Source organism: Monomorium pharaonis, chromosome 5 (genome assembly GCF_013373865.1).
Source record: "Monomorium pharaonis isolate MP-MQ-018 chromosome 5, ASM1337386v2, whole genome shotgun sequence".
NCBI classification, from domain to species: Eukaryota; Metazoa; Arthropoda; class Insecta; order Hymenoptera; family Formicidae; genus Monomorium; species Monomorium pharaonis.
Genome location: NC_050471.1, coordinates 7515565 through 7527800, shown reverse-complemented (window position 1 = coordinate 7527800; position 12236 = coordinate 7515565). Strand labels below are relative to the sequence as shown.

General features: G+C 32.3%; 3 protein-coding genes across 10 annotated transcripts; 2 read left to right on the top strand and 1 right to left on the bottom strand.

Moving 5' to 3' along the window:
* The first annotated feature begins 86 nt into the window (after positions 1 to 86).
* Positions 87 to 3559, top strand: LOC105828406 (sideroflexin-2-like). Its single transcript, XM_012666716.3, has 6 exons — positions 87 to 1168; positions 1357 to 1527; positions 1610 to 1811; positions 2145 to 2443; positions 2555 to 2602; positions 2705 to 3559. Exons 1-6 carry the CDS (start codon positions 987 to 989, stop codon positions 2814 to 2816), a joined length of 1014 nt encoding a protein of 337 aa, XP_012522170.2. The 5' UTR covers positions 87 to 986; the 3' UTR covers positions 2817 to 3559.
* A 166-nt stretch (positions 3560 to 3725) lies between these two features.
* Positions 3726 to 9108, bottom strand: LOC105828410 (sideroflexin-2). 6 transcript variants are annotated; one of them, XM_012666722.3, is made up of 9 exons: positions 8654 to 9108; positions 6335 to 6524; positions 5892 to 6062; positions 5316 to 5514; positions 4682 to 4807; positions 4408 to 4474; positions 4172 to 4271; positions 4026 to 4073; positions 3802 to 3916 (listed from the first exon to the last, which is right to left on the bottom strand). In XM_012666722.3, the coding sequence occupies exons 2-9, from the start codon at positions 6487 to 6489 to the stop codon at positions 3802 to 3804; spliced, it is 981 nt and encodes a 326-aa protein (XP_012522176.1). In that variant the 5' UTR covers positions 6490 to 6524; positions 8654 to 9108. The 6 variants fall into 6 exon arrangements, with proteins under 6 accessions (XP_036142428.1, XP_012522176.1, XP_012522177.1 ...); XM_012666723.3 differs by having other exon boundaries at positions 8659 to 9108; XM_012666725.3 differs by having other exon boundaries at positions 8650 to 9107.
* A 719-nt stretch (positions 9109 to 9827) lies between these two features.
* Positions 9828 to 12114, top strand: LOC118644131. Of its 3 annotated transcripts, none has more exons than XM_036286524.1 (3): positions 9828 to 9962; positions 10035 to 10295; positions 11457 to 12114. In XM_036286524.1, exons 1-3 carry the CDS (start codon positions 9896 to 9898, stop codon positions 12050 to 12052), a joined length of 924 nt encoding a protein of 307 aa, XP_036142417.1. In that variant the 5' UTR covers positions 9828 to 9895; the 3' UTR covers positions 12053 to 12114. The 3 variants fall into 3 exon arrangements, with proteins under 3 accessions (XP_036142417.1, XP_036142418.1, XP_036142416.1); XM_036286525.1 differs by having other exon boundaries at positions 10035 to 10315; positions 11457 to 11609; XM_036286523.1 differs by having other exon boundaries at positions 10035 to 12114.
* Positions 12115 to 12236: the final 122 nt, after the last annotated feature.

The window sequence follows — 12236 nt, the reverse complement described above, 5'->3', positions numbered from 1 at the left end:
GAGAGCACAGCCACCGCGACATCAGCGCCAAACGTGCTATGCATGCTATGCACATGAATGTTAGTAAGGGCCTAAACACAATGCCAGGCAACAGGCAATAGGAACAGGTAATAAAGAAAGAGAGAAAAAGATCCTATTTCTCTTTCTCTCTTTCATTATTTCTGTTCCTATTGCCTGTTGCCTGGCATTGTGTTTAGGCCCTCACTCTTTGTAATTATAACGATCGTAACGACTATTCTTTCGAAAATGACCATGTTCCGATTTCGTTTAAATTTTGAAAGTTAGGTTTCTTTTAGAGAGAAAATACATATACGAGAAAAATTTTTGGCAACTCGTTATTAGGTGTAGTTAGGGATCTGAATTTCATTTTATGCATGAAGATATATATTCAATCGGAGGATCACTAAATAAATATTTAAAAATATAATAATTTTTTTGTTAAATTTATAGGAGATAATACTTTTTATATTATCGCTTTATGTGCTTGAAAATATGTACATACAAGCGGTTGTTAAAACAACGAAAGTAAAAAAACAAAAAAATCCGTACTAGCTGTTTCTTTTTCTTTCTATTGCACACGATATTGACATGTGACATAAATATAAAACGCCTAGTATGCTTTATTTTATTAATGTAAAAGGTTTCGTTTATAATTAGCTTATGACATAAATTTGTCAAGTCCTACTGTGACAAAGTGCATTTACATTATATAAATTGAAATAACTATGAGACAAAGAATGCCGGAAATTGTTTCAAATTAAATTATCACGTACTTTTTATCCTTAGTCTAAAACTGTGTAACTATCTCACCAAATTTATGTAGCATAATCTCTTCTCCAATTCTTATTATATATTATTCTTATTATAGTTATCTACAAAAATATTTGCCTGTAGTTTCTACAGACATAAATATTTTTGCCTATTTTTATTAATCATAAATCTAAATTATAATAATGAGAGAGATGCAGTTAATTGGCTGACTAACAATGAGAAAAAAAGGTGATCTTGGAAGTGAATCTAAAAGCAGGATTGACATCGATAACCCACTTTGGAGCCAAGACACGTATCTCGGAAGATGGAAGCATTACGCTTTCATCACCGATTGCCGCACGGTAATCGTGCCGAAGAGCGAATTGTGGGAAGCAAAAAAACTTTGCGAGGACTACAAGTAAGTTACGTTACGATAGTAAAGTTCTCTCTCGTTCTTTCTCTAAATTAATCTTTTTTTCAAAACTTCAATTTTGAAACAATCAAATTTTATAAAATTATTAAATTAATTTAAAAAGTAATATTTATTATTATAAATCATTTAGAGAAATAATCAACTCGTGATTATTACATTTAACTATTATTCAGAGCCGGAAAGGAGCCGAAGGGTCTACAGAGAAGGGACATAATTTACGCGAAGAAACTCAGGGACAGCGCTTTCCATCCCGATAATAATGAGTTTATGCATGTAATAGGGAGAATGGCCTTCCAACTGCCCAGTTCCATCGCCATCACCGCCGCTATGTTGACCTTTTACAAGTTAACTTTCTGCACAAATAATAAATAATGCGTCCCATACGCGACGAATTTTCGTTTAATTTTATGGTGCGATATACTTCAGAACCGCCTTCGGCGTGATAGCGTGCCAACTGGTTAATCAGGGCTTCAATGCGTTTGTTAATTACACCAATCGAAACGCGATGAGCGACGACCCGCAGGACACCAACGTTATCCGACAGGCGTTTGTGCTCGCCACCGCGGCGAGCTGTGCGGCCGCTTTGGGATTCAGAAAGCTCTTTTCCGGCAAAGGAACTCTCTTAGCAGTTAATTCATTCTAAATCTGATTTTGCTATCTCTTCGTTTGAATTTTCTATTCCATTCAAATATAAATATTCAAATCTGTCGTAAAAAATATTTTAATCCTTTTCTACTAAAAATCTTAATATTAAAAAAATGGCATTTATAGTAGTAAAATTTTCTAAAACCGTAAATCTAATATAATTCAACTTATATATTCGATATTTTTTTAGTTTTACTATTTTTTGTACAATTGTCGTTTTATTTAAGAATTTGAATTTCTTTAATTATAAAATATCGAAAAGTTATAATTATAATCGAGGAATGCAAGATAAAAAACGAGTATATTTTCGTGGCAGAGATTTGTTCCGTTTTGTGCGGTGGCTGTCGGCAACATGGTGAATCTCCCCATCATGAGGCAGCGTGAAATCGCACGAGGTATTCCTATATTCACCAAGAACGGCGACGAAGTGTGCGTCATGAAGTCACAGCTGGCCGCCGTCAAGGGCATCTCCGAGTGCATCCTCACGAGGATAATAATGGCTGCGCCCGGAATGCTGATGATCCCAGTTATCACGCAACGAATGCGATTGTATCGTTGCTATCAGCTTCGTCCATGGATCGGTTTTCCCGTTGAAATCGGCTTGCTCACACTCTTGTAATTTTCGCAGCGTATTCACGTGAATTGATGACAAAAAGAATACAATGCAACTATCGATATGAAATATTTTTGGTTCAAGTATTTTAATATAAATGTTTTTCTTTCTAGTTTGTTGTTTATGATTCCTTCGGCGCTTGCCATTTTTCCGCAGAAAAAGTAAGAATTTAAATTAATTCTCTCCATATTTTTGGATAAAAGAATTGATTTTCTTTTAAATTAAAAATATACTAACTTTTTAAAAATTAATTCTCTATTAAGCTCGATGAAGCCGGAACTGTTAAAAATATATCCGGAAGAATACGAAATATTTCAAGAGAGAATGGGTCAGCGTAAACATCCAAAGAAAGTTTATTATAATAAAGGATTGTAGATAAATAACAAAATATACTTATATTTTATTTTTTGTAAATATACATGTATATGTATTATTGAATTTTTTATTCAATCTGTGAAGCTCTAAATTTTCAAAATATCTAATTATAAGAATGGATAAAACCATATATAAGTCAAATAATATTCAATTATCAAACTACATTTATTAACACAATAGTTATACTATAGATAATACTTTATCTTTTATTATAAATTATATATCTTAGTAAAAAATCGATGTTGAATTGATGTCTCTTTGAATCGATCAAAAAGATATAAATTTGACGTTAATTCAATTCCTTTCGATCATATTTCTCACTAAGATGTAATAGAGTTTCTTATTGTATCTCTGTGGCAGCATTTTTACTTTTGACAGGCTTCTTGAAATTTAATAATATTAATGTAACATTAAGTAATATTTCTCTGCATTTAAGTAAAATTGCATTAAAAGTATATTTACAAATTAACATTAAGATGAGGAACAATTAAACGCTTATTAAAATAAAATTATTGCTGTGTAATTGTTTACAAAATAAAAAGCACTAATTTATATTGTCAATATTTCATCCTTTACTATTTATTGTTTCTATTGCATCGCATATATCAATTTCTTTCATTGTAAAATATTTCAGTCTGCTAACGAAGTTTTATTTATCAACCTATAAACATTTACTTTCCGCAACTAATTAATTTAAATCTTAATTTGACTATAAATACTAATTTTAATATTATTATTAACATCGGTGTGACAATTCCTAATTTAATACTTTAAATCATAAAAGAGCTGTGCGAAAAATTTTATCAGCAAATTAAAACAATTCTCACTATAATAATTGACTCTAATTCAATAAGTTATATTAATTTTGGACTCGTCTCTGATCCAGCAGAAGAATTTACAATTTCTATGTCATTTGAAACAACCATATTTATAGAGGAATTATATGGAATAACACTTATTTATAAAACTAGAACTTTTCATAACATTATAACCCCTTGTTAAAATATAAATATGTCGGCAGTTTGCCACCTTCGCAGTTTTTCTTCAAAAGCTCATAATTCTCCGGTTCCCAGCGTTGCAAGGTAGTCGTCTTGATGGGACTGTAAAACGTCACATAATAAAATAAAAATAATAAAATAAAAATAACAAAATAAAAATAAAAATGATATAAAGAGTTCTCTAATGCAGGATATGAAAAATATTGCTTACCAATTTTGTGGGAATAGTGCACACGCTGTCGGCACCATAAACGTCAATCTAAGGTTTTTGATGGAAAATTCATATAATAATTAATATAATAATATAAAATTACATAAGGTAAGTAGACATAAAATTTAAAAAAGTGTTGTACTCACGAAATTCCGCACATCATGATTTGTATCGGCGCGTGCAGTGGTTTAATTCTTTGCATCCACGCGTACTTCTCTAATTTTTCCATTATAGGAGGTAGGATAACTGTAAAAATTAATTATCGTTGTAATTATTAGCTACTTAACATATATTATTATATAATGTAATAAATACATTTGCAATAAATTTTTATAAGTAAGTAAAATTGAGATGGACATTTAATCGATTGTTCGATACGTACGCATGCCAGGCGCGCACATAACAATTCTTGAGATGACGACTTGACTGATGCCTTTCACAGCCGCGAGCTAAAATCGTTTAATAATATTTATTTATAAAAAATTCTAATAAGAATAATATAAAGTTTCATAAGATATACAACGATCCTATTCCATTATTTTGCTATTATGTTTCGTAAATTTAATTTAATAAGATAATATAAAGATATATAGATTTTTGTACGTGTTATGGATAAAATTAAACAAATTTAGTAACCGCCAATAAGTAATATATACCTTTGATTTTGTAAGTTTTTTGCCGTCTTCGTCATTGAGATCTACACCGTTCATAATTTCGTTCTGTCTCATTAGAGGGATATTAGCGCAATTAGCGGCTGCCACTGCGGCAAACGGAACGTATCTCTGAAATATATTTTTCTTTTATATTCAACAAGCTGATTTTCAGCAATTTGAGATGAGTCTTAGACACTTTGTTTTAAATTATACAGGATGATGCAAACATAAAGATTTCAATAAAATCAATTACTTTAAATTTCGTCAAAAAAAAAAGATCCTCAATCATTGATGTTAAAGCCAAAGCTATTAAATATTAAAGAATCAAATTTAAACCAATTCCTTGAATTAAAAACATTTTAATTCTACTTTTAATTTCCATGTATGTTGAAATTTAATACAAAACATATAAATAGTTAAAATAACATTTAATTAACATATTTTTTAACAACTTAGTTTTAAAATAATAAAAGTTATATATTAATATAATAAATTTGAATTAAATTTAACATTTCTTGAGTTAAATTGAGTTAAATTTTAAACTTTATTCAATTACTCAAATTGAATGTAATTCGAATTTCGTAGTTAACAGTGTAAAATTCTGTGTAGTTTTTTAAAGTGCCCTCGTAAAACTTACAGCCATTAGAGGACTCGCGCGCTTCTCCCAATATGATTTACATCCTATCGCAGTTATCATCGCCGCAACAGTAGCACTAACGTAAGCTACACCTAGCTGATTGGTCGTTATAGGACTGTTAGCGTTCCTATTGGTGTAATTGACGAGCGCGTTGAAAGATTGGTTGACCCATTGCCAAAAAACTACCGCCTGTGTTGTTCTAGATCAAATCAACATCGTGTATTAAAAAAAAGTAAAAAAATTGGTTAAAGATTATTCAAGTTTTCGAGATGACCAAGAATAAAAACGAGAGCTTATTTAATAAGGATAACATGTTTTATTAAAATCAAATAATCAAATTAAATAAAAATCAAATCAAAGTAAAATTAAATAAATAAAGTTAATACTTTTTTTGTCTCGGCTCTCTGTCAAAACACTTTTAGTTTGTTCAAAATATGATTAAATATTATTGACAAATAATATAATAAAATATGATCTAAAGATGATTCTTTAATATGATCAAAAGAATCTTCAAAGATCGTAACATGGAAATAATAGGATGAATTCAATGAATCGGTCAAATTTTTTGTAAAATACCTGTAAAATTGAAGCATAGCACCGGTGATGGCCATTCCTCCTGGCACCTGGAAGGACATTCTACCAAAGACATTCTGCAGATCACCGGTGTCGGGATGGAAGGCCGATTCGTACAACTTCTTCGCATAGATAATTTGCTCTCTAGTAGTACCAGTTGGCTCTTTACCAATTCTACAAGGTACACAAATTTTCAAGCTATTAGACAATACAAAGCATACGTACAACATCCAATTAGCGCTTTATTATTCCTAATAATAAATTTCTATTTAAGTTAGAAATTGAACTTAAATTGATGGAAGTTGAACATAAATATCTTAAAATTTTCAGCTGACTAAAAAGAATTGATAGATATACTAAATATATCATATAGAAATATGTTCGATTATATTCTTATAATATTATTAAATGGTAAAAATTTTCAGACTTGGTGTATTTCCTATCACCTGTATTGTTCGCACAACTGTTTAGCAGCTAGCAGCTCCGATTCTGATTTGACGCAAGTGCGAAAGTCCGTCATCCACGCGAAGTATTTCCATCTTCCTACAAAAGTGTTCTGATCCCACAAGGGTTTGTCCAGGTCCAATCTTTCATTCGTCATCGTGTCCAATTAAGAGATAATTCCAGCACAAATCTCTAAGCAGAAATATAATTTATGAAGAACTTATACTGATACTGATAAATTATAAATTTATAAAATTAATTTTGTAAATTGAATTATTTTAATATTTTTCTTTTCAATATGTCATCAATATGTTTATTCATATTTATAAATTGGAACATTTTTGTTTGATTTATACGCGCGATAAAGAATGTACAGAGCGTCCTAAAAAAGGAATGCTGGGCTGGAGTAATATTTTTAGACAAGATATACGTACTGCAAATGTGTTGTACAAATGAATCTTAAGTCGGACTGTGCAAAACATACGTTTCGCATAAGCCGTGCTTCCTTTCGTAATGTTACAAGAAGTTAAGACAAAATGAGGATATATTTATAGGTTCAGTGCGTGAGCTTTGTGCTTGAAAATAGTGCGCTGCGGCCGAGCATTTTTAATATACAGCAATTTTCGCTCCTTCGCAACGAGATGTTATGTAACATTTTTTCTATAAGCAGAATAAACATAACAGATAACGCACACATGCATATATATTTATGGAGCAAAAGATAAATTCTTAGTACTTATTGTTAGTCATATTGTCTTTGGAACAAATTTTGCGTGAACAAATAACAAAATATAATAATAAATCAGAAATTGGTATTGTAAATTAGTCTTTTATTATCCAATGTAATTTTTTAAGTCGACTTGATGTCAGATTTTTATGTGCTTTGCTCACTTTTATATTCGTTGTCAATAAAGTCACCTAATTTTGCATTATGTCTATAAAAAAAATACAAATCTATGATTTATATTATCTTCCAAATTTATTTATATGTGTGTGTATTAAACGATTTATAACTAACTTATTAAAGATCATTGTTGACAATAAAATTCTTTAAATTTTGGCGTATTATATCAAATGTGCCTTTTATATATTTGATGGGAATCGAATTTTAATATTCCTCTTAATCTTCTTTGATTCGAAATACAGTTGCAAACGTAAAACTATAAAAGCTCGCGCTTACGAATATACATTTGGTTATCAATTATATGATACAGTTTTAATTTTTTATAATAATTATTTATTGCAAATCGCATAATAGCGATTACTCGTGTGTAATTTAAGAAAGATTGCAGATTAGGATAATCCATTGTATAAGAAAGCTTTGGATTAAAACTCAAAAGTATCGAAACAGCCGCAAATAAATATACAAATCTGATAAGCAATCAGTATATTAAATAAAATTAGAAGGGTATTCTGCGTGAAAATTGAATATTGAATTGTTTGCAACGTTATGATGAAATTGATAGATAAGCATCATTGTGTATTATCAGTGTTGTGCCATTCATATATCACTGCTAATCATTCGAATGCAAGAACATAATTGCGCAAGAACGTATCACGCATCTCAAGGGCCCTGCACACTCTTTCAATCGAATCATCAAGAATCATCAAAAGCAACAAAAAGAGAAAAATTATAAACAATTAAATAAAAATCTGCCTTTTCCGTTCACATTATTCAATCTTTTCATTAAAATCTTAATTTAAATTAATCAGTACTCGTAAATTAACAATTTTTTTATAATAAAAAATATAATTTATACATAAAATTTTGTTATTTTTTATTTTTCTTTTTCTTACTATATCAATACAATTTGAGACTGATCAAGCAAGATCTTTTTCATCTTTTTGTTATCATCTAGTCAACAGTGGAACTGTCACAGATTTTTTACAGCTGTCAATGAGAATGTGTAAGCACGGCTTAACATGCGTCGGCACATTACACGCACTTTCAACGCGTTATCAACATGCCCTCTCGCGCGTCACTTTATCTCCTCCAGTCCAGCACTCTCACAGCCAATATTATGTATCGACTCTGCGCTCTCAGAAAAGTTGCGGTTGAAGTAGCGACCTAGTTTTCGATAGGGCGCACCGGCCACGACAGTGGTTGAACCATAGACATCTATGGATTGAACTAAATAAACGGCCGGTCGCCTTTTGACATGAAAAATGACAACAACATAGGACCTGGGTGAGGAGGAATCGCGTTGCTATCGAGCCGCAAATTGAACCCGGTAGGAAGGAATAATCCGCCCTCCGCTGCCGTCGTCTCGACGCGCTTATGCAACGTTTTATTAAAGCATAAAACTCTAGTACTCACTCACCCTACCGTGAAACACACGCCGCCGCCTCCGGAGCTGCGCTCGGCCGCTGCTCCGTCTCGACAAGTGCCGGAACCGAGACGTCGTCGCCAAGAGGAGAGCGATACCGCGTGCGGCGAACGGCGTGACAAGACCACCCTTGCTGTACGCTACTGACGCCGGCGAACGGGCCCTTCGGCGGGGAAGTTGAGCGCTAGGTCGCGTTCATACCGTTTACGGCAATGTTGCTCCGCGACTGACAGAGGAGCCAATCCTGAAAAATTTTGAAAAATCAGAAATCTACGAACAAAAATTTTCGTAATTGCATAAATAAAATTGTGCCATTGATGTTGTATCGTGTCACTTTCCCCCTCCGAAAATTTGACGTCGGTTGGCAGCATTGCCCAGCCGCGGAACGAATATAGCTCCGGGAAGGGAGCGCCCTTCGAGCGTCCGCCATGTATACGGACCTGCTGGCGTGGCAGCGGAGGGGCGCCCTCGGCGCGCGCAGGCGCACCAGGAGCGGCGGCGCGCAACCAGCTGTGTAGGCCGCCAGACCTCCCCTTCTACTTGTCAGGTCGACATTCAGTCCCCCCACCTACCTCCTGGCCGCCAAAGCTTCACGCCAGGGTTGCCAGGTCTGGCGCAATTGCGCCAATGTGGCTCCTTGATAGGTCAAAATGGCGCACAAAATTTAAAATTTGGCGCTTGGCGCAATTGTGGCTCCATAAAAATAAAATTTGGCGTAATTATGGCTCCTAAGGGCTCCAGCAGATGTCAGCGCGACGACGTCGCGTATAGAGACTCTGTAATCAGAGACTGGCCATCATCAGGGGGCCACTTTTAATTGGTCCGACTGCCACCAGACGACGCAACGATTTTGTAATACAGAGTTCTTTTATATTTAAGTTTTTCTAAGTTCTTTTTCAGTAATTAGAGCCACCGCACAAGCTTTTTCGTAACACGTTACGTTACGTTAAGTGCTCCATAAACCTAAGTTCGTACTTAAAATTAAACTTACATCAACGCACAAAGAAACTTTTAACGTAAGTTCTTAAGTTCTTACGTTAAGGATTTCTTTGTGCGTTGATTTAAGTTAAATTTTAAGTACAACTTAGGTTCGTATGGAGTACTTAACGTAACATAACGCGTTATGGAAGAGTTTGTGCGGTGGCCCTTACTAGTATGTTCTTTCTAGCTGCACTGTCGCACTTGTGCAATAAGTTAAAGACAAGTATATTTTTTCGTCTGATATCTTTTTTAAACATGCCTAAAAGAAGTGAAAAATTACGACCATTTAACCTGCAATGGTTAAAGGAATCATGGGCTGAAGGTACTTTTTGTAATTAATATTATAGAAATATATTTTGTAAGTTTCAAGAACTTATAAATTTCTGCTTTTTAGGTTGGTTAATTGATGTTACCAAGGAAAATCAATTGCACAATGCTTATTGCAAAGTGTGCAAGTCGTATCTTAGAGCACACAAAAGCGATCTTCTGAGGCATAAAGACAGTGCAATGCATGAACACAATATAAAAAGTCTTGTACCAGATATCAAACAACAAAAACTGACAGACAAGAATCATGTTACTGTTATTTCAAATGAAGAAAAGAAGACTGAATTGTTGCTAGCTGTTTACATCGCAGTTCATTCATCTATAAGAAGTATTGATCATCTCACAGATGTATATAATCGTATTTCTAGAAATAATTTTATAAAGCTTCATCGAACCAAGTGTTCACTTCTAATTAAAAAGGTCATTGCTCCAGCTATTTTGGAAGATCTGTTACACGATATAGGAGATTGTCCTTATTCTCTAATAGTCGACGAAAGTACAGATGTAGCGACGATAAAATATTTATGTATTTGTGTACGGTATTTTAGTAGAAAGATAAACAAAATTTTGATATGTTTTCTAGGATTAGTTGAAGTAGAAAAGGTAACCGCAGATGAATTATATTTAAAATTAAAAGAATTTTTAACAAATTGCGGGTTAAAAATTACAAATATGATTGGACTAGGGACTGATGGTGCAAATAATCTCTGCGGGCGCCATAATTCTTTATATACACGATTAAAAGAAGATAATCCTAAACTTCAACTTGTTAAATGTATTTGCCATTCACTCAATAATGCATCGTCCAAAGCAGCTGAGGCGTTACCGTCAAATTTAGATTTTCTCTGCAGAGAAATTTATGCATGGTTCAGTCATAGCTCTCTGAGAAGAATTGAATATAAAAGATTATATGAAATTCTAAACAAAGGTGACAAACCTTTTCACAATTTTGTGCAATTATGCTCAACACGTTGGCTGTGTAGATATAATGTAATAAATATATTATTAGAGCACTACGATGAACTAAAAACTCATTTCAGATTTGTTGTGAATAAAGAAAAATGTTATACAGCCAAAATGCTCAACGAAATGTTAAACGATGAGACTAATTACTTATATTTTATTATTATTAAACCTATTCTTAATGAAATAAATAAAGTAAACGCTATTTTTCAATCAAGTTATGTAGAAATCGGAAATGCGATTGAAGACTTAAAAAGACTTGTTTTTTTTATTTCTAAAAAAGTTTTAAAACCCATATTTACCAAAAATATTAATGACATTGTAAAAAACGTTAATAACGAACTTGCATATGTGGAAGTAAGTAATATTGATTTTGGAATTGAGTATTATAAATACTGTCATAATGCAAAAGAGAATTTGTCAAAGACTAACATTGATAATGTGCAACATCGAGTTGGTGATTATCTTAAAAAATTATTATTAGAATTAGTTAAAAGACTGCCACTCAATATTGATTTATTTACAGGTATGCAACTTTTAAACCCAAAAATCTGCCTTTCTAACACTACCAGACCAAAATTTTGTGATCTTCCCTTTATTGATATATTTATTAATGCAAATGATTTGAGTACAGCTGAAGTTGAATACAATTCATTAATTAATGTTAACTGGAATTTTTTATACGGAAATAATATATTTGAAAGTAGTTTTAGTTTTTGGCCTATTGTAGCACAACATAAGAATGCTGGAAATTTTTTAGCTTTTAATACAATAGCACAATATGTTTTGAAAATTCTAACTTTGCCAATGTCAAATGCAGCGGTCGAAAGGGTCTTTAGTGTTATGAATGCATCAAAGGACAAAATGAGAAACAGAATGGCAACTGAAATGTTAAATGCACTACTCATGATTAAGTCACATTGTTATGCAAACCAATTTTGTTGTAAAAATTTTGTTTGCACACAGCAAATGTTGGAAAACTTTAATAATAAACATATGTATTTATGTAAAAACACAAATGCGTTTGAAGATGAGCAATATAAAGAAGATATGTATATCGTAGAGGCTGTGAATGAAGATAATAATGTTGACAAAACTACAAACTTTTGTAGTTCAAAATAAATTATAGAATATGCTACAGAATAAGATGTATGATTAAAATATACTTTTATAGAGAAATAAAATCTCGTTTTCTTTTCTTCGCACATTCGCATTCTTGTCAATTAAAAAATATCGATTTAACTGTAATACTACTACCTAACTAATTAACTTTATTCAGTTTTTTTAGATAACATAATAGAAGTAC

Bases quoted from the DNA above. Each gene is read 5' to 3' on its own strand.
- LOC118644131 (XM_036286523.1), top strand. From the start codon at position 9,896: ATGCCTAAAAGAAGTGAAAAATTACGACCATTTAACCTGCAATGGTTA. The intron at 9,963-10,034 runs GTACTTTTTGTA...TCTGCTTTTTAG, and splicing joins AAAGGAATCATGGGCTGAAG to GTTGGTTAATTGATGTTACC.
- LOC105828406 (XM_012666716.3), top strand. From the start codon at position 987: ATGAGAAAAAAAGGTGATCTTGGAAGTGAATCTAAAAGCAGGATTGAC. The intron at 1,169-1,356 runs GTAAGTTACGTT...ACTATTATTCAG, and splicing joins AAACTTTGCGAGGACTACAA to AGCCGGAAAGGAGCCGAAGG. The intron at 1,812-2,144 runs GTTAATTCATTC...TTTTCGTGGCAG, and splicing joins GCAAAGGAACTCTCTTAGCA to AGATTTGTTCCGTTTTGTGC.
- LOC105828410 (XM_012666722.3), bottom strand. From the start codon at position 6,489: ATGACGAATGAAAGATTGGACCTGGACAAACCCTTGTGGGATCAGAAC. The intron at 4,808-5,315 runs GTAAGTTTTACG...AATATATTTCAG, and splicing joins GCGCGAGTCCTCTAATGGCT to AGATACGTTCCGTTTGCCGC. The intron at 4,074-4,171 runs GTGAGTACAACA...CAAAAACCTTAG, and splicing joins ATCATGATGTGCGGAATTTC to ATTGACGTTTATGGTGCCGA.